At 40.0% G+C, this 22,303-nt stretch overlaps 1 protein-coding gene across 2 annotated transcripts in view; it reads left to right on the top strand.

Annotated features, from left to right (window-relative positions):
- The window catches only part of LOC117036615 (cadherin-related family member 3-like), an 82,784-nt gene that overhangs the window by 38,309 nt on the left and 22,172 nt on the right, over nt 1-22,303 (top strand). For both annotated transcript variants that reach the window (XM_033131633.1, XM_033131631.1), the window contains exons 5-10: nt 6,328-6,422; nt 7,458-7,565; nt 8,467-8,663; nt 11,390-11,567; nt 13,402-13,564; nt 15,564-15,666. In XM_033131633.1, the coding sequence (XP_032987524.1) occupies nt 6,328-6,422; nt 7,458-7,565; nt 8,467-8,663; nt 11,390-11,567; nt 13,402-13,564; nt 15,564-15,666 (844 nt within the window). The remainder of the gene's footprint in view (nt 1-6,327; nt 6,423-7,457; nt 7,566-8,466; nt 8,664-11,389; nt 11,568-13,401; nt 13,565-15,563; nt 15,667-22,303) is intronic.

Here is a 22,303-nt window from a genome sequence, read left to right as displayed (position 1 = left end):
TCGGGGCGGCCAGATGGCTCAGTCGGTTAGAACGTGAGCTCTAAACAACAGGGTTGCTGGCGCCCTCCACAACTAGATTGAAGACAATGAGCTGCCGCTGAGCTGCTGGAGGGGCTGCCGGATGGCTCAGCTGATTAGAGGATGAGCTCTCAACAACGAGGTTGCCAGTTCGATTCCTACATGGGATGGTGGGCTGTGCCCCTGGCAAGTAAGATTGAAAACAGTGACTGGACTTGGAGCTGGGCTGCGCCCTGCACAACTAGATTGAAGGACAACGACTTGAAGCTGATGGGCCCTGGAGAAACCCACTGTTCCCCAATATTTCCCAATAAAATCTTTGGGAAAAAAAAAGAAACACATTAATTGCCTAGAAAATAATCTTTATTCTCCACACAAAAGGCAGATGTTTAGAAAAGTCCAGAGTCACATTTTTAATAAATATTTTTTTGGGAGTATTTACTTCATAATTGCACAACTTGCATCATCCTCCACAAGATGGCATGCAAGTTTGTAACATGTACTTTAGCCAGTAGTCATGCTACTGCTAAATCACCTTGTAACAAGCAATAACACTGAACCACTGCACAGTAAATTATTATTTTTTTGCCTTACAAATTACAAATGTATACATTCTTGTGATATTTTCCATAGGTAAAGGCTATTATCTTACAAATATATGCACACCAAAATGTAATTATTTAAAGGCTACGTGAAAAGAAATCAATATTTAAGTCTACTTACACAAGGCAAATGAAGATTTGGTAATGACTATCCCTTTCAAAGCTCACTGTATTGAAGGTCTAACAAGACAAGACAAAGCAAACAAAAATGTTCTGCTAGTCAAGTTTGAAAAGATTTTTATGAGACTAAGAAAGGAATAATCATGTCCGAGAGCTAAAAAACAAAAAACAGGAAACGAATAAGCAAAACAGAACAGAAACACACTCATAGATACGGAGAACAAACTGATGGTTCCCAGAAGGAAGGAGGTGAGAGGATGGGTGAAAAAGGTGAAGAGAAATAAGAGACACAAACTCCCAGTTATGAGATACATAAGCCACAGGGTTGTGATAATGTAGAGCACGAGGAATATAGTCAATACTATTGTAATAACTTTAAACGGTGACAGTTGGTTACCAGACATATCATGGTGATCACGTCATAAGGTATATAAAAGTAGAATCACATTGTACACCTAAAACTAATACAGTATTGTATGTCAACTATACTTTAATAAGCAAATAGAAAAAAACAGTACACCTGAATTTTTAAATAAGTACAAATAACATCCGAACAAAAAGAGAAAGGAATTATAAAATACATATGTGTTTTTTGGAGGATTTGTTTCATTATTTTAAAGTATGCCTGAAAACATTTCCTGGGACAGCTGGGAAATAGCATGGCAATTCATGTTGAATATTACTGTGGTTCTTCTTTGCTGCAATAATAGAATCACCTGGGATTCTTAAACAAAACACAGATGCCAGGGTCCCCCTCAGAATAATTAACTCAGAACCTCTGGAAGTGGGGCCCAGGGAAGCAGTATTTTTAAAAAAATCTCCCCAAGCATTCTAATGGTCCCTTAGACATCAAAGTTCTCTGGCAGTATTGTGGTTGCCTTCTCATTTACTTGTGGCAGGCGTCACTAATTGAACATGGCACTTTTCCAATCTGAGCATAAAATTTTCCTTGTTGTAGGGCACCAAGTCGTCCTTACCAATCAAATCAGAGTTGAAATGAAGCCTACTTGCTATCAGAGTTATCAAAGAATCTGGGACAGAATTAAATGTTACTCACGTGTAAGGTGACGGGTTGGTTTCTTAATGTGGTAACTAACCCTACTTTCTAGCATGATTCAGCCAAACAATTGTTTTTAGCTGCTGTAATGAAGGATGTTTTAGAGACTGTAGTCGGTAATAGCCATGCTCATCCCAGGTCCCCTTGGATACTTTTGTACCATTTCTGTGTGGTGCTCCCGCTTCAGTTAACTTGCTTTTACTTCCTTCAGCAAGAGAAGGACTGTCCCTGGACCTTTCCTATACTTCAAAAAGCAGCAAGTACCTGGGAACTTACCTCTCTGGGGTAGCCCTTAACCACTGAATGAGGAGTGCAGGAGTAGGAAAGCCCCATTTCCTTTTCCTCGGATGGGAAGAACTTGGAGGATTAAGGTCCACTCCATAGCTCCTGGTGGACCTTAACTGCCTGTGTGGACTTGGAGGCAGCACTCTTCTGGGCTTCCTACCCTTCTAAGTCCTGACGCCCCCCATGTCCACTCTAGTTTTCCTGGAGCACTTCATTAATAAATCACTTGCACACAAATTTTCACTTTCGCATCTGTTTCTGGGAAACTGAAGACAGATGCCAAAGATCTAAGGCCACTGGGCTGCCGGAGCATCTGTATAATTTAAAAAACACAGATGCCCAGGTTACGCCCTCAGAGATTTTGATTTCATTAGTCTAGGGTGTAGTCTGGACATTAGCATGTTTAAAGCTCTCCAGGTGATTCTGTTGTACAGTCAAGGTTGATAATCACTTACAGGAAACAACTTTAGAGCACATAAAAATGACTTTGGTGAGCCCATTGTTATACATTCATATTCCCAGCCCGCCCTACCCTAGGCATTCTGAATCCCTTAGGTCTACATATCTAATAAATATGAAAATTTCACATATATAAAAGGAGAGAGAACAGTGTAATGAATTCCGCTGAATTATCCAGCTTCAACAATTAACTCGTGGATGAAGGTTTTTAATGTATGGTGGTCCGTGAGTCACATGTGGAGAAACATTGCAAAAGGTTTGTAAATTTATCTTTGCAGATACTGTAACTGCTACTGAGTATATAATAAACATCTGGATACGTCCCCTGGGAACACCTGGCTCAGCTAGGGAGAGCAATTCAGGTTTAAGGTGTCTCTCTCTCTCTCTCTGATTGATCATTAGAGGCTCTCAGGAGTGTTGAGAAGGATTCTGACGCTGAGGATTCTTCATCCAACAAGGAGAGTGGGACGAATGCTTGCATAGAGGTCTCTAATTTTAGCTAACCATTGGGACAGTGTGTTAGATATGGTTATTAAGGTTTGTTCTAGGAAGGAGAGCTCTATAATCCAGTGTAAGTTTACAGGTAGCAAACTATTCCTCTTGTTTATAAAGTGAATGTAAGAAGTTCCCTAATACTCTGGAGGAAAGTAAAAGGGATCTTGTGTGAAACTCCAAGGCTGTGCTTCTGGGTCCCAAATGCTCCTGATAAAGTGCTGTTATTTTCTGCATAGCCTTAAGGCTAAAAGACAAGGTTACATGAACATAATTAAGGTTTAGTTGAGAATCATATCTGTGCTTATAATTTAAAAATATTTTCTTGAAAATATATCTTTCCTATAACAAGGTTTTGTAGGTGATCAGCAACTAGCCAGTATTTCTGCTTTAGAAAAAAATCACGGAATATTTTGTTATATAGAAAAAATGTAGCCCAGATCACGCTCATGTACTAATTTCCTTCAAGAAAACCTTACCTTGGGTCAAATAACAAATTAGACACAGTACACCAATTTAAGATTCAGATTCTAATGTCAGGTAGCCCAGGTTAAACTTTAGACTTCCCCATTTTCTGGCTTGCGAACTTGGACAAGTCTGTTAACCTCTCTGTGCCTCAGTTTCTTTATTTGTAATGGTGTTAATAACAGGATCTACCTCAAGGCTATTATGAAGATTAAATGAGGTCACACATATAAAGGGCTTAGAATAGTGGATGGCAGATAGTACTCAATAAATATTAGATAATAGTATTAGTATTACTCTGGGACAATAAACTCTCTTTATGACAACTCTTTCTTATTTTCTTTCCATGTTCATCTTCCTCTGTTGGATCTTTAAATCTTGAAAGTTTTTCAGGGCTAAGTTATAGATGTTCCTCCCCTTCCTTCTTTTCCCTCCCTTCTTTTCTTCTGTAAACAGAAGCACTGAGTTGCTCTGTTGCTGTCTTCAGCCACCTAGATTTTTAATTTCCACAAAAAAAATCTAAAAACAAGCTTAAATATAATGTTTTTAAAAATAGAAATACAAGTATATACTGGCTTTCTCTCAGGAAGACAGTCTCCCATGAGACTATTTTCCATGAGGCAGGAAAATACAATGGCTCTGGAGTCAGAAAGACCTGGGTTTGAGTTTCAGCTTAACCACTCACTGGTTACATGTTCTTGGACTATTTTATAGCATTTGTAAGCCTCCGCGTATCCATCTCTAAGATGGGGTCGAGAAGAGTACAATCTCAAAGCATCATTTTAAGGGTTAAGTAAATTAATTTAGGAAAAATGCTGAGCACAGAATCTGGGTCAGAGTAACTGGTAGGCGTCACAGTTGTTTTTATTATCATTGATGCTAAGAACGCAGAAAACCCAGCAGCCATTCCTGTGTAGCTGCTCCTGAAGCACTGAGGCCCTAACTCACTGTGTTTGGCCTGTAGTTCGAGCTCTGACATTTCCAATTCCCAAGCTTCTCTGAGAACAAATAGTCATAAGCAAGACATTCAGAGAAGAGAATAAACTTGGTTTTGAAGATAAGTCCATCTAAAAGGACCAAAGGCTGTCCTTGCTACACATTCTGTAAGCTGTTGCCACACCCTTAAACCTGGGGGTTGGGCTGCCATTTTTATTCTTATGGCTGAAATATTTCTTTACTAGTTTATGGTGTTATTGCAGATAAAATGGGGGCGGGGAGGGTGGTGGTGAAAAATGAATTTAAGTTTCCTGGACCCACAGAGAGTTAATTTCTCATCCTTTGGACTGCTTTCCTATTCAGGAGATGGTTCATTTAGGTGGCTTTCCCAGTGATGGCCCTGGCTGCCTAGCAACCAACTGCCAGCTCCAACCTTCCCTGAAACAGCAGCAGCAGTTGTTCAAATCAGTGCCATCCATTTTTTAATTTAAAGGCTATCTCATTTTATGAAAAATTAAACATCATAAAAATCCAGCTTACCAATATATAGGTTTCCCCCCCCCCCCAAACTATTGTTGACAACTGTGTAATGCTGAAATGGAATTGGGAACTGCAAATTTTTGAGTGGCTACAAACATAAATGTGGGTGTCTTTAAAAAATTATACACATTTATATATAACCAGACCTGGTACTTATGAGCCATGAAATGGGCATCATTTTTCTGGTGTTTTCTCTAAAAGTAAATATGTGATGGATTTTCCTGCAGTTTCTGAATGTGAATATTCTACAACGTTGTTCTACAAAAAAAAAGTAGAAATCAATTTCATCTTATTTATATGTATAGAAATGAATGGTATGAATTTAAATTAATCAGGACACAACGATTCATGAGAAAATCAATAAATTAAAAGGTCACTAATTTCTGCAAATAACTTTTAGGTTGCTTTGCAATCCTTCTGGGTTCAATCTTCTCTATTAAATTATCTCTGGGTTTACACAATTATTAAGTCAGTAGCACTCAGTATAATTAGCTCCTGATATTAATCCTCTAATGAATTTTTGCCCTGGCTTTTTGTAATCATTTGACTTTCACCTAGTCTGGAAACCTTGACCTCACCTTCCCTCTTTGGCAAAAATTTGTCTTTAGCATGTAACGTGGTAAGCAGAGAGGCATTATGTAAAGTGACTAAAAGTTCAGCTCTTAAATTGGGGTTAAGCCACTTGAATTTCTAAGCCTCAGTGTTCCTATCTGTGAAATAGGGATAACTTCAGCACCTACGACAGAGTTGTGACAATTAAAAAAGAATGTATTTGAAGCATTTAACAGAATAACTGGAAGACAGCACGAATGCAAGTCAATGAGATGCTAAGAAATATAACTTGATAAAGTATTGCCAATACCCATTTCACATAAAATGAGATGCACAAATGTCCCAGTATTTTAGTTTTCCCCTTCTACAGCTCCCAGTTCCCCACCCCAACTCTGCTGCCAAAAGCATACCTTCGGCACCACCAAACAAACAAAATAATCTCTGAATTCTCGTTATACAGTCAGCTTGTTTCTCTAAATGTAACTGCTTTTAATTTAATTTTAGCTTTGGCTGGAATGTTGTAAGTGAGAAGTGTTCAGGTAACATACTGAATGTAAGAGATTAGGACAATTCATTTCTAATATTTAAGGGCAGGTTGTCTGGCCTGAAGCCAGCTGAATGGAGTATCATTTCATCACCATCATTACTGCAAACAGTGAGCATTATATATGGGGCGGGCAGCAGGAGGGTAGCCCAAAGTACAAAGAGATTTCAAGCCTGGTTTTGGCGCGCGTAACCTGGCTAAGGAACTTGTCAGTGTCTCTGTAATATTTTGCCTCCTTTTTACTGTTCAATACACAGTACTTCCTTTCCCCGGAGGCCTCTGGCTTCACAATTGACAGCCTCGGAACAATTTCTACAGCAGCAGTTTTTGATTTTGAAAGTAAAACTAGAAGGTAAATATTGCAACTGGCTTTTCATTCACTTAAAATGTCTGCCCTTTGGTTCATATTTCTCTCTTTGACAACGTTTCCCCGCATCTAGCCTTAATGTACGAGTACTCCCAAATGAAGATGCTGTTGCCATTACCTTAAATATGAAATTATCACCCAAACATCGCACAAGTCATCGCACAAGTGCTACTTTAGATACTAGATGTGGGTAGTTTGGCCCCTCTCTACATTATCTTTCTCCAGAGCCAAGCATAGGGATGATTTCAGGGATGGTGTTTGTGACCCAAGGTGGAAATTGGTGGGACTTCTCCCGGGATAACTGGGACACAGTTTGGTCTCAATTATGAGTATATTTCAAGTTAGAATAGAATTTTTATTTTTATTTTTCTGAAAGCATGACCAACTGTCTTGGTTTGCCTGGGACTTCAAGGTTTCCTGAAATGTCAGTGGGACTTTCAGCGCTAAAACAAGATGGTCCCAGCCAAATCAGGACCATTGTGTGGATCACAGTTTATGGACACAAACATTCATCTTTCAGTTAGGATACATTCGGTTTCCCCATTTCAAGTACGGTCATTCCTCAAACCCAAACACAGCTCTGCTAAAATGAAAACCTTTTGCTATCCAACCATCCTGAGATGTCCCTATACATTATTTGAAGTGTTCTTGCTACTTTCTCCTTTGCATTTGTCCCTCTGTTTTCAGTATTGAGAAGTCAGTGTTTAAGGGTAAGAGCCCACAGCTATAGCTTTGTTTGCTCTACCACACTAAGGAATTCCCCTTCTTCTTCTTTTTTTTTTCTTATTGATGAGGATCAACACACTTTTCTAAGGTCCTGTCTGTCCTCTCACCAGATTTGACTAATCCTAACAAAATGTCAGCCATTTCCAACTGTTTAACATAACTAGTGTGACTGACAATTTTAACTAAATAAATTCGTTGTTTCAACTGGTCAGTTAAGCCTCATAGATTCTATTTCTGTGAAAGCTTGTTAGTTACTATAAAATTTTAGCTGTCTTTCCTGTGCTGCACTTTCAGTTTCTCACTAGTTATTAAAGTGGTTGATCCTGGAGGACTCTTCACTGCTGGGAATCTGAAGATTTTCCTCATCAATGTCAATAATAAGGACCCTGTTCTTACCTGCAGGTAAGGAAATAAAACATATTCTTTTAACTTGACCTTGAAAATTGGATTTGAAAATGTAGTTTCTGAAATTCATTAATAAAATTTCCATTAGAATGGAATGGTTTTTCCTTCCTTTTTTCCTTCCTTCCTTCCTTCCTTCCGTTTATTCATTATTTAGCTCTTCCTCCCCCTTGTCCCTCTCCCCTTTCTTACTCCTCCTCCCCTCCCTCTTCTTCACCTTCTTATTCTTCTTCCTCAAAGGAAAATAAACAAGTAAGATGTAAACAATTACTTAAGATGTAAGACTCCAAAGAAAAGGCTTTCTTAAAAACTGAGAGCAAAATAGTTTTAAAGTATAAAATGTATTGAAATTGCAACAGAATAAGGTGTTATTAGTGCAATATATTCTTAATGTCTGATGTGCTCGATTATCTGTCTCTACCCTCAGGGGAAATTGTGGTTAAAATGATCACCAGGGAGTTTATAAAACCATATGGGGGCGGGGCGTCAGCAATTTTAAGAATCTTGTTCTTACTCTGAGGGATAAGAGCACAGTGGTTAAGCCGACAGTCTCTGGAGCCAGATGGGCTTGAGGTCAAATCTTCTCTCAGCCACTTTGATATTTACTTCTGAAAGTCAGTTTCTTAACGATCTCAGTTTCCACATCTGTAAAGTGGGGGAAAATGGTACTTACTTCCTGGTGCTGCTGTGAGAAATAAATGGGAAAAAATGTGAAAAGTGCTTAGTATTGTGTCTAAATAATAGTCAAGTGCTGAATAAATGGGTTAGCTATTAACATCATTATCAGTTTCCATTTTCTTCACTGCTACGGCTAACCCCCTACCCCTCCACCACCATAAGGGGTAGAAAAGAATACACACTAAGCAAGTGCCGCTCTAATTGTCTTTTCTTTTAAAACAAGCTTATTCAATATTGAAAATTATGTCTCGAGTGTTACTTCTATAAACTCAACTCTGCACAATAAAATCAACATCACACTGGATGAAGAAATTCCAATTGGGAAAACGGTTGGAGTATGCCAGGCAACTGATGAAGATAATTTGGGTGACTTAACCTTTGAACTAGATCCATGGAATATTTACTTTGCAGTTGACAAAGGTGGGTTGGGAATTGTTCTCAGCAATTTATATCTCTATATGCCATTGTTATCATTTGCTTACATTATGTATCCTCTGTAAGACTTAGTTTCTTGAGAGTATGTAGCAGATTGTCTTCATTTGCAGAACTCCTACAAGAAGCATATAGTAGATGCTTGATAAATATGTTGAATAAATCTGCATGACCAGTTCTTTGTCCCTGATGAGTTAACACGTGGCTCTTTATGGCTGTTACCACATGACTACCTTAGCCCTCTACTCTACATGACTTTCCAGTTCTTCTGCTCAGATCTAAATAATTCTCTGATTCAGGTCCAAATGTTCATGAGAGAAAATCTGATTAGACTTTCTAGAGTCAGTCATTCACTTCCCAGCTAATCAGCTGTGGCTGAGGCTGAGGGGTGGGGGTAGGTCAGATTATGTGGTATGTGTGGCTTCTTCTGGAGTTGAGAAGAGAAGAAAGGTGGTCATCTTTAGCACATCCACAGGTTTACGTCATTGTAGCAGACACTGTCAGTGTCCCACCCATATCTCCTCAGGACTGAACACTTCAGTTTTCTGACTTCCAACTACCAGTATCTATAATCTTTGCCTGAGGTTTTATTTGGGGTCTGACATCTACCCCACTCTTCCCTCACAAATAGCAGGTTCAAAGAGTTGGAAAAACACTACTTACCCGCTAAGCTCTCAAGCAAATACTGAAGAGAACTGGTGTATAAGTACTCCAGCTTCTTGCCCCTGGTGTGGAACCATTTTGAGTGTGTGTTTTGCACTCTTTTTCAGAATTCCTCAGTGCTATTAAGCTCTAGTTGCCCGCAGTGGTGACTTTCTGGATAATGTATTTTTTATTGGCAGCCTTCCCTTCTCTGTCTCACTCCCCACATGCTACATTGCCATGGATCACATCCCAAATAAACTATGCAACTCAAATCCTCATCTCCGGTTCTGCTTCTGGGGGAGCCCCAGTCGAGACAGCCACCATCCCCTTATTTCAATTATTGCACAGATCTCTTAACTGGGCTTCTGCTTTCACACTTTCTCCTCTAGTAGTCCTGGTGAAGCAAAGGATGAATTAAAACAAAACAAAACAAAAGTCAAATTGGATCATACTCCTCTGTGTAAAACCTCTTGTGATTTTCCTTTGCACTTGGAATGTAATCCAGACTTCTCAAATCATCCCCAAGACCAGGTGTTCTCTCTCCCTTGTCTCTCTCTCTCTCTCTCTCTCTCACCTCTTTGGTTACCATCTCTCTTTGTCCATTACACTGCAGCCAAAACACTAGGCTGCCTGCCCCAGGACCTTGTGATGGAGGAATATTTTTCTGTGAGTCCCCAAATGATGTAGATCAGGGGTGTCAAAACTGCGGCCTGTGGGCCAACTGCGGTCCGCAATCCATTGTTAATTGGCCCGCAGCAAATTCCAAAAATATATTTAGTTTACTTAAATAAACCAGGTGAGGCAATACATACTTCACCTCGAGTGAGTGGCCCGGCTGTTTGGGTATTTTATTGCATATGGCCCTTGGTGAAAACCGTTGAAAAAAGTTTGGACACCCCTGATGTAGATGATGTTGGATCTGCCGGCAGTTTCTGGGTCTAGGCTGGGATCGTGTCTCATGAGACCAAAGAATGGAAACACGGACCCAGGAGAGGCAAAGAGTTTTAAAAAGAGGATAGTTTATTGAAAGCAAAGGGTTAGAGCTCCTGAGCAGGAAGGGGTCCCGAATGGGGGTGGCCCCGTGACTGAGGCAAAAGCTCTTACTTTTATACCTTCCCTTGCCTGTTTGGGGAAGGGGAGCTGTTTGAAGAAGGGAACTGGCGCCTTCTAATGAAATTCGTCTACCAGGTTTGTTCTGCTTGCCCATCCTGAAGGAATTAGCAAAGCAACCCACTCTTATCTGTCAGATCTGTTCTGTTTGTCAAGCCAAAAGGAATTTTATGATTAACCTCAGGGCCTTGTTACATTTTGTCCTGGAAGGAAGGAGTGATTTCAAAACCTGGAGTTTTAGGATATCACTGTCTTTTGTTTATTCCACCAGGGACCCCTCTGTCTACCTAGGGACATGCTAACTCTCCTGTCTCACTTGGTTCTTGCATTTTTCAGGACCTCACCATTAGACGTTATTTTTTTATCACATTATAGTTTTCATTTCCTTAATAATATGTCTATTGAAAAAGGTTTTTACATTTGTTTAGTGGTTTGTTTCCCAGCTCAGATTGTAAATTCCATAAAGGCAGGGACTTCACTGTGGTATATACAGTATTCCGCATAGTTCCTGGCACATAGCTGTCATTCCATAAGTGTGTGTTGAATGAATGGATGGATAGATTGGCTGGAAGGGAATACAGTGAGTTATGATCACATTATCGTGTTTTCATTACTGTCTTCTCTCTGCTGGGAATCATCTCCTTCCACTCACCCCCATTTCCTTACCCAATACTCGTATATCCTCCAAGGCCTAAATTAAGGGCCCCTTCTTCTAGAAAGTCTTTCCTGGTCCCCTAAGTCAAAAACAATTTTGTTTTTGTACCAGCTAACATAACATGATTAATGAGAGCATTTTGGTGATAAACAATTCCACAAAGTACCTACATTTTAAGTCATTTTCTTAATTCTAATGAACAAGGCTTAATTCACACTTTGTCTCTTTCATTGCTATGTAATTAAGTAATTTTGAAAATGATGGCATGGGCCACTTTGCCGAAAGATATGTTGTTTTGTTACAGAGCATGGGACCGTGGTTACTGCTGCCCGCCTTGATGTGGAGAGAGCTGGGTTTGCGCGTGTCCAGTCCTTCTCCATTAAGGCTTGTGACTATGACCGGAGGTGTGCATCCATTCTAGTGACTGCCAATATCCACGGCATAAATGACAACTCACCTTTCTGTGATCGGTATCTGATTAGGTGAGCTGAGATGAGCGGGCAGGGCTAAGCATTCAGGGTGAGCAGCGAATTCAGAGTGAGTTATTGGCTCAACTAAGCATCTGGTCAATCATTGCATTGACCCTCGTCCAGTCTCATATCCTGGTCCTCAGAAATGACCTGCTGAAAGCTGAGTTCACTGGATCTGACAGTAAGTTGTTAAAAGCGTATGTTTTGGAGTCACAGACCTGCCTTGGATTCCTGGTTCTATCACTTGTCAGCTATGTGCTCTTGGGTAATTACTTAAGCTCTTTGATCTTCAGTTTCTTTCTTTATAAAATGGGCTAACAATAGTACTTACTCGTTAGGGTGGTTGTGAAGAATAAATGGGATAATTTATGGAACATTCTGAGCACAGTGCTGAGCATGTGGTGTCCATTTCATAAATGCTATTTATCACAGTTCCATAATCCCATTTCTGAAACCCTTGGCACGGGATACGTTTCAGGATAAAGACATTTTTGAATTTTAGAAATGTCATATGGTGTATATACCCTATATTATGCAAATGCCCCAAATTCAAATCTATGAATATATCTGTAGTAAAATATATGAACACTCACACTATGTGGGACAAAGAAAGATTTGTCAGTTCAAATAATGTTTGCACGTCAAAAATTTAAGGTCAGAACAGGTTTTTGTGTTAAATAAGTTATGAGAAAATTCTGAGTCTCAGAGCTTTTGGATTTTGGAGTTTGGATAGGGATTATTGTACTGTGTTCCTGTTAGCATGACTATTTTTCTTATTTGAGGGTCAGTCTCCAAACCTACATCTCTGTCACTTTTCTATGTCCCTCCTGCTCCCAGTCTCTCACCTACACATAGAACAGCTGCCCCTATGTTTTCTCAGCTTTCTTCCTGATTGTCTAGCTTCTGATAATTACCACCCCTGTGGTCTTGTTTGGGCCCCCAGTACTGTACCTCTCAAGTGGAGATACAATTGCACCTACCTCATAGCACTGTTACAAGGATCAAATCCAACACGGCAGGGAATTTGTTCAGTATGGGGTTTGGCGTAACAGTGGTAAATGTTATCCTTTGTCATCCTTCTCTTTTTCCTTCTTGTTCCCCCAGGAGGGTCATAGTTAATTAACCAAATACTCTCCCCACTCCCATGCTGCACTCTGTGCTACAGCCCCTGAAGGAGTATTTGCTATGTTCATTTGCTATAAGGAGGTTGTATCTTGTCAGGGTGATAAGATGCATATATATATATGTAAAACAATAGTAAAAAATACAACATTTTTTAAATTAAGTTACATGTGTTGTGCTTTCATTGTTAAGAGGAAGAACATGTGGGACTGGAGTATTCAGGGGAGCTTTTCTCGAAGGAATGATGCTAGTCTTTGAAGAATGAATAGAATTTAGAGGTTGAAGGCTTACGAGTGAGCATTTGGGGCAGAGAGATCACAGTGAAGAAATGGGGGAATCCAGAGAGATGGAAGTTAGCTCACCGTGACGACAGCATGTAAAGATTGTTCCTCTTGACCACACCATACAGATGCTCTCATTTGGAAAAATCCCACTCACCTGATTCCCACTCAGGCTTCTCTGTTGAGGTGATATCCTCGATAGACTTCCAAAGAAGTACCGAGCTGGATGCAGAGAAGAAATGCTCCCAGGAAATTAGGAAAGTCTTACCAAATTCATAGCACCTTTAGGCTTCCCAGATGATGCCCAAACTTGGACTGCCCCAGGATAAACAGGGCAGTCACATATATGCATTATTCAAACTGGTGGATGTTTATTGGAAAAATATTACAGTTTTAAAGATTACCCATCTAAACTGATTTTTTAATCTTAAAAAATAAAACAGGTACACAGGCAAGGAGGTGATTGCAAATAACACAGTAGTTGCAAAACTCTCATGTCATGATCTTGACGACCCTCCTGATACAATACATTATGCTCCAAGCTCGGGGCCAATTGGTTCTGGACAACTCTTTGAGCAAGTGCCAAATGCTGAAAATGTCATCCAGGTGAGCTCCAGCTGCTGTATCTCCCGGGAGTTTTCCTCAGGCGATGGAGTCATTTCCTTGGCACAGCTGGGTGCTGGTACATTCAGCAGAAGGACCTCTGACACTGCAGAGAGGGTCTGGCCCCCTCTGCTGTCTTACTGGAAGGCATTTGGGCAAGTCCTTCATTATCTGGCTGCCAGCTGTCTTTTTCTCCTTCTTGTAATGAGCACAAAATAACTTACTTCCCACTGAGCTGGGAAATGAATCAGAGGCTAGAAAGCATGCTGATTTCCTCAGAGATAAGTCCGTGTGACTACACGTGTTATGATGGCTCAGTCTCTTGGCACTGGGACTGGTAGGTCAGCTCCTTCTCCCTTCAACCTCTTGAGATTCTAGACTTCCCATTGGCAGAGGATGGACAATAAAATTTCCCCCCCTTACAACGATGGAATTCTGCCTTGGAAGAAATCCTTTTCTCAAAATCTTAATTTCCACAGGTCTTTATTTGAAAGTGCCATTGCCTGTTAGGTTGGCATAATTGTTCCTTAACCCCAACGACAGCACACACCCCCCTCTTAGTCAGAAGATATGGCTGAGAAAGCCACTAACGGCCTCTCCTTTTGCTTTTGTCCTAACCCTAAATTTTCTGGACAAACTCCACAAGTTACAAACTGAGCTTTTGTATATGTTGTGAATTTTGGCAGCTTAGGCACTGAGCCACGACGTTTTTGGGGTTGATGTTCATTTTGAAATGCAATGCCAACCTGTCATTTTAAAAAATGGAGTTTGGATAAAGATAGGAGTTTCGTAAACATGATGCCAACTCCCATTTGGGCCCTCACATATGCTTGCTCCATTTATGAATAACTCCCTCCACCATCGCCCACCTCTAATTAATTTCTACATTTTCATAATTATCCTTTAGGTCAGGGGTGTCCAAACTTTTTTCAACGTTTTTCACCAAGGGCCGTATGCGGTAAAATACACAAACAGCCGGGCCACTCACTCGAGGTGAAGTACGTATTGCCTCACCTGGTTTATTTAAGTAAACTAAATATATTTTTGGAATTTGCTGCGGGCCAATTAAAAATGGATTGCGAGCTGCAGTTGGCCCGCGGGCCGCAGTTTGGACACTCCAGCTTTAGGTCTTAAATGTCTCTTATTCCTACAAATTTTCTTTTACCATCATAACTGTCTTAGTTCTGGCTATGAGCTCATATTATAAGTTCTACTTTCCCTATCAAAACACTTATTAGACTATTATAACTGCTTATTTAATTAGTCTTTTCTCATTAGACCGTAGCCTTACATAAGTTTCTGAGTGGTTCATTTTTGTGTACCAACACTTCATATAGTGCTTGGTGCATAGTGGCCACTCAATATACTTAAGTGAATGTATGAATGCATGACATGCTCAATTTTTTTAAATGTCATTGTTCCTAAACACCTGGATACTCGGTATCATATTGACCTATTCTAATTAATGCCAACTAAGATTCGTGCCAACACTATAATATTAGGATTATCTTCAAGTCTCTACTATGGGATCATGTTGTTTATTGCTGTATCCCTAAAACCTCCAACTCTACCTGGTGCTTAATCAGTACTTAATAAATATTTTTAAAATGGCGAGTGACTTGTCATAATAGTGACTTTCATATTTATTATAGTGCTTTATCAATAACAGAGTACTTTCAAAATATTTTCTCTTTTAAAATATGTTGCCTAAGGTCACACAACTAGCATTCAATGAAGACAGGATATGACCCATGCTTTTCTTCTATTATGCCAGGATATTTTATCCAAAAATAAGCTGCCCCGGAAGGAGATTAAATGTCTCTTTTTCCCACCAAAATGCTTACTTGTGTGTGCCAGTTTTTGACCAGTCTCAGGCATATTCTGATGCCATCTTTATTAAATGAAAATGGCCAGACACTTGCCTTTTGCAGAATGATTTATTGCTTGAAACATGTACATTAAAAAAGCCAGTCCTTTTCCTGAAATAATTTTATTCTAAAAGGTTGCCAAAGAACTGGATTATGAAAACCCAGAGATGATTGCAGCTGGACATATCTATGAAATGATGATTTCAGTATTTGATGACCTACGTCCCTCCCACACAGGTAAGCTTGATACACTTTTCAATGAGCAGTAAGTGCCCTTTCTTTAGACTCTTCATTTTAGGTTTTAAAATGTAAAGATTCATTAGTCTTAGGATAGTTTTGTTAAGTTAAGCAAAAGAGGAAGGGGAGAATTAAATACACTCGTGTTGGAGGTTATCATTAGCTTTGGGAAGTCTTTCTCACCTCCTAGCAGCACCTTCAGCAATACAATGTTTTTAAACACAGCTCTGGCTGTGGGGACCAGAGGTGGCAGGGGATGTGTAGAGCCCAACCCTTACGACTGACACTTAAATGACCTTATGTCTAGTGTCTTAGTCCATTCAGGCTGCATAACAAAATACCCTAGACTGGGTGGCTTATAAATAACAGAAATTTATTTCTCACAGTTCTGGAGGCTGGAAAATCCAAAATCAAGGTGCCAATAGATCTGGTGTCTGGTGAAATCCCACTTCCTAGGTCATAGATGTCCATCTTCTCACTGTAGCCACACATGATAGAAGGAGTAAGGGAGCTCTCTGGAGTCTCTTTTATAAAGGCTCTAATCCTATTCATGAGGGTTCTACTCTTATAATTTAATTACCTCCCAAAGGACCCACCTCTGGGTACCATCACATTGGGGAAATAAATTTCAACATAAAAATTGTGGAGGGACACAATTATTCAGTGCACGATATTAAGTAATGCCAAACATCTTGGAAAGAGCCAGATATTGGGTAACACGTACTATAAACAAATGAGTAACCGAATGCTTTTTAAAGGTATTTTATTGGAATTATTTTACATACTATAGGTAGAGCCATTACTAACACAAACCACGGGACACTTGCCAAGTTCCACAGCTCATTCCCTTCATGAAAGTTCAAAGAGTGGGTCAGCCCTCTCTGCTGTTTGGTCTTCTTATAACTATTACACCATTTTGGCCCAGCCTGTGCTAGAATGGGCCTTTGCTGCACAAAAATTAAATCCACCCAGATTGCACGGTCATAGTCCTTTGGCATGTGTGGATTTAACAGACTTGCTTTTGCAATTTGTAAAACACCCTGAGGCAAAGACATGACCATGTGCTGTGGAGCCAGAGCGTGTCTAGCTGGTGAGTAAGTTTAGCCAACCACGGGACACCTGCTTCTCTCTGCTTATTGTTGTACAAATGAGAACTCACACGGACTGCCCAAAGGGGTCATTTATATATTACCACACTTTAAGAGTGGATTTGTTGCCATAGAGATATTTGTGATACTAGGGATTCACAAAAGTTTCTGGATACATCTATTTTTAATGCTAGGTTCTGTTGTATCTGGAAAGTACAGTACTAAATGATCTAGCAGGTGATTGGCATCAAAGACGTTCAAGACGGTGTGGGTGTTGGGGTGGTGAACACAGGCGTAGCAGCAGAATGGCAGTGCTGGGGAAGGGAGAGCCTACGTAGAAGTGGAATTTGGGTTTCAGCTCTTGTGCCAATTCTGATCCATCGTGGTGTTTGCCTGGATCATTGAGTTGAGAAGGAATCTGAGGTTGCATTTGGAAGAAGTGGGAAAGAGTACTTTGTTATGGATATTGGAGGGTGGAATGATAGTGTGTGTGTCTAGAGGTTTGCAACCAAAGGGAACTTAATGCTGAATTTTAAGGAACAGGTCTAAAGCTGTTTAAATCCTTCTAGCTTGACAGAGATAGAGTTCTAATGGGGTTAAGTTTACAAATGTGTTTCTTAGGCTTGAGAGCCAATCTGTGGAGAAGTGATGTGGTAGAGAACAGGACACGTGATGACAAGCACGGCAGTACGCCCGGCAGTGCTGTTGTTGTGTTTTCTCTGCTCCCCACAGGCAGAGTTTTAATGTTTCATGCAACAGCTTGTTACATGGCCCAAATGACCTTTTAGGTTTCTCTTGCAGCCACTCAGCCTCTTGGCCTAAGTAATCAGATAAAGAACCTGTTCCTCTCACCAGACTTGAGCCTTTCTCCAATATGGACAGAAAAACAAAATCTCACAGTAATAAATTTACATCCTCCCTGGTCTTCACACACCAACATATTCACAACAACTAACAGCTCATAAAAGATGCTTGTAACACCCAACATGTGGTTCAATTTTTATAGGCCAGGTAATTAGCAAAATTTTAAGTCTTTATGGATGCAATAAAAATCACAGTACAGCAAAGATATGAATGGCACCTGCTCCTATAGCACATAAATGAAATTTTTTTGAAGGCGACATAGAGGCTTTCATATACGAAGTATGACAATTAAGTTCGCAAACTCATCCTAGAAAAAGTGCTACCTACCTCATTGCTGAATATCACTATGGTCACCTTCAAAGTACTCCCCTTGGGAAGCTGTGCACCAACACCAGCACCCAGTCCACCCTTCAAAGCAATTTTGGAATTCTTTTTCTGGAATGGCCATCAGAGATGTTGTCATATTACCCTTGATGTCCTGACTGTCATCAAAATGTCTTCCTTTCAATATTTCCTTTACCTTTGGCTAAAGAAAGAAGTCACTGGGGGCCAGATCAGGTGAGTAGGGAGGGTGTTCCAATACAGTGATTTGTTTACTGGCTAAAAACTCCCTCATAGGCAGTGCTGTGTGAGCTGGTGCGTTGTTGTGATACAAGAGCTCCTTCGGGACCATTTTTGCACACACCTTTCTCACACCAAGATTTTCAGTTAAGATTTTCCTGACTGTTTCTCTATCAATGTTTACTTAGTCTGCTAACAGTCAGCTGACCACTTGGACCCCAAATTCGATGAATTTTTGCAATGTTTTCATCAGTACTGCTCGTTACTGGCCACCCTGAACTCTCTTCATCAGTGACGAATTCTCTCCCCTTAGAAAAATGTTTAATCTGTTTGCACACTGTCGTTTTCTTCATGGCATTATCTCCATAAACTCGGACTAACATGTCCCTGATTTCACTTCCACTCTTGCCAAGTTTAACAAGAAATTTAATGTTTTTTCGTTGCTCCAATTCAAGCTCAGACATTCTTGGGACGGCACACAAAAACACACAACAACAATAATGAATGCCACTCAGCAAGACTCCGCCACACGTCGACATGAACACAGCTGTGAGACACTGATATACCAAGGTTATGAAACCTTACCGAGCTGTTTGTACAGTGCTGCCAATGTAAGTGCACGGTGGCAAGTTCGTGAACTTAATTGTCAGACCGCATAAATCTCCTGTCTCTGTGAAACGCTGCTCCCTAACCTTTCTTGAGGGTCGTGGATACATTTGAGATGCTGATAAAAGCTACAGACCCTATTCCTAGAAAAATACATGTATAATAATATTATAATATACAGCAAAATATACTAAGCAATATATACGAAGAACACCATAGATTCTCTGAAGTAAAAGTTCTATAGATCCCAGAGTAAATTTTTTTGTTTGACACATGTGGCATAGATTTTCAGAAGATAAAGTATACGATTGTTCTTCGGAACATAATTTCTACAAGATAATCCACTAAAGAATTCCATGGTCAAATGACTTTGGAGAATGATGCATACTTGGAATTTCAAAATACCTAATGACATTTCAGAAACCGTAAGAAGTCTTGCCATAAAAAAACTTAATCTTTTATAACTTAGCATTTTATATTTGACACAGTAAGCATTTCACAGGAGACATTTTGGGAGATGTTGGCAGACACAGCTAAGTCCAATACCCACTCAGCAACTTACTAGCTATGTGACCTAGCAAAAAACTTAATTTTGAGAGCCTCAGTTTTCTCATCTGTAAAATGGGGACAAAAATACTACTACAAATGCCTTTCATAGTAAATGTTAATTATTTTCTTTTTAATTATAAAAAGTTTTCATCTTTGCAATTTGTTTGCTTTTATGTTTGACCATCAAATTCCTTCTTTTTGACAACTTTCTGATATGCTAGTTTGAGCTTGTTGGTTTGAAATATAGAATTCCTTTTCTATAACACACCATATACAAACATCTGACTGAGATGAGTAAAATGTAAGTACTTTTTACTTAACCTTTTATAGTATGAAAAAACTATCTTGGGCACTATTTCCTTTGTCCTCATATACACACTGTGATTGAAACTGATGTTATTCCTTTTTCATTAATGAAGAAACTAGGCCTCTGAAAAGTTAAGGTCAAGGCCATAATGCATATGTCAAAGCCAATCCTTGAAGTTTTCTGAGTCTCTTTCCATTCTACCTCTTAGGATATATAGTAAAAGCAGAATGGAGAATGTCATATGCCAGGTTGACAGTAACACCACCAAGAAACTAACTCTCTAATGGATTATACTCATGAAAAATGCAATAAACTTTCTTTTGTAAAATATATAATTATACACACATATGTCACTATTGTATAAAATAAAACATAATGTGCAGACATTATATACCTTTTAAAATAGTTCTTTATTTTTCAGTTATAGTTGGCATACAATATTATATTGTTTCAGGTGATTAGACATTTACATAAATAACAAAGTGATCCCCCCGATAAGTCTAGTACCCATCTGACACCATGCATAGTTATTACCATGTCATTGACTATATTCCTCATGCTATACTTTACATCCCATGACTATTCTGTAACTACTAATTTGTACTTCTTAATCCCTTCTCCTTTTTCACTCACCCCCAACCTCCTCTCTCAGCTGGCAACCATCAAAATGTTTTCTGTATCTATGAGTTTGTTTCTATTTTGTTTGTTTGTTTCTTTCATGTTTTAGACTCCACATATAAGTGAAATCATATGGCATTTGTCTTTCTCTGTCTGACTTTTTCCACTCAGCACAATACCCTCTAGGTCCATCCATGCTGCTGTAGATTGCAAAAATTTCTTTTTTTTAAAGATTTTTATTAAAATATAGCTAACATACAATATTATATTAGTTTCAGGTATATAACATAGTCATTCAACATTTATATACCTAAAGAAGTGATCACCATACAAGTCCAGCAACTATCTGACACCGTACCACGCTATCACAATATTATTGACTGTATTACCTATGCTGTACATTATATCCCCACGACCCATTTATTTTGTACCTGGAAATTTGAACCTCCCACTCTCTCCACACTCCTTCTTCCCTTTTTAATTTTTGATTACAGTTGACAGGTGTACAGCGTAGTGATTAGATATTTATATAATTTAAGAAACGATCCCCCATTTTCCATCATTATTTCTTCAAATAGGTTTTCAATTTCTTGCTCTGTCTCTTTTCCTTCTGGTACCCCTATGAGGCTTGATGTTGTCCCAGAGGCCCTTTAAACTATCCTCATTTTTTTTTTTTTTGATTCTTTTCTTTTTTTGCTGTCGTGTTTGAGTGTTTTCTGCTACCTTCTCTTCCAAATCACTGATTTGAACCTCTGCTTCATCTAATCTACTGTTGATTCCCTGTAAAATGGGGGGGGGGGGTCCCTGTAATGTATTCTTTATTGCAGTTATTGTATTCTTCATTTCTGACCGGTTCTTTTTTTCATGTTTTCTATATCCATTTTTATGTTTCCTATCTCTTTCTTGAAGTTCTCACTGAGATCACTGAGCATCCTTATAACCAGTGTGTTGAACTCTGCCTCTGGTAAATTGCTTATCTTTGTTTTGTTTAGTTTGTTTTCTAGAGTTTTGTTCTGTTCTTGTATTTGGGAAATGTTTCTTTGTCTTCCCATTTTGGCTGCCTCCCTGCTATGACTCCCCGTCTTTGTAGTGACCTTATGTAGTAGGTGTCTTGTGGGGCCCAGTGGTACAGTCTCCCTGCTCACCAGAGCCGGGTGCTCCAGGTGTGTCCTTTGTGTGACTTGTGTGTGCCTTCCTGTTGTAGTTGAGCCTTGGTTGTTGTTTGCATGTCAATGGAAGGGACTGACCCTTGGGCTGCTTGGTTGTGAGGACTGGCTGTGATTATAGCGGAGGAGTAGCTGTGCAGTGGCTGACCCTATGGAGCAGGATATGCTTTAGCAGGGTTCTGGTGCCTGCCCAGTGTGCCCTTTGCGTGTGTCGTCTACGGAGGTGTCCTGATGGTGCTCTGGCATGGTCCAAAGCTGGCCGTTGGGTGTGCTGGCTCTGGGGCCTCCTGGCAGGAGCCCTGCTACATGCCAGGTTCAACCTTTGCCTGTGCCCTACCTGGGGCCACTTGGTCTGAGGCACAAAGTGATTTGCAGATGTCTCCCACCTGCACTGGGCTTGGAGTTGCCTGGAGAGGCTAGGCTGTGAACCAAGGGCAACTGCCACTAGTGCTGCACTTGGGGCTGCTTAGCAAGAGGCACAGGGCTTGCCAAGGCCAGATGCTGATTGTTTGGTATTTGTGAACCTTTGAGAGCATTTAGGAAATTCTGTAGCATGAGCCAAGACAGGCCATTTGTATGGAAAACCCACTGGAAGCTGCTTGAGTGGGCCTATAAGTTGGATGGGGTGGGATCTCAGGGAATCACCAGAATGGGGCAAATGGTGTTAGCTAGGTTGATGGAGACTCAGACATGGTGCCCACCTGAGTCTGCATGCTTGGAGCGAGGAGGACTCATCCAAGAAACAATGGCTTCTGTCACCACTTCTGTCTGAGAGAAAACTGCCCCTCCAGCCCTTGCCCTGCAGCCAGACAATTCAGTTCCTCCCCGTATGTCTGTGGCACTTTTGAGCTGCTGCCCCAGCACTGGAGTTCAGAGCA

Source organism: Rhinolophus ferrumequinum, chromosome 17 (assembly GCF_004115265.2).
Source record: "Rhinolophus ferrumequinum isolate MPI-CBG mRhiFer1 chromosome 17, mRhiFer1_v1.p, whole genome shotgun sequence".
NCBI lineage: Eukaryota > Metazoa > Chordata > Mammalia > Chiroptera > Rhinolophidae > Rhinolophus > Rhinolophus ferrumequinum.
The sequence above is the reverse complement of the archived record's forward strand: the minus strand, read 5'-3'. Positions and strand labels throughout refer to the sequence as shown.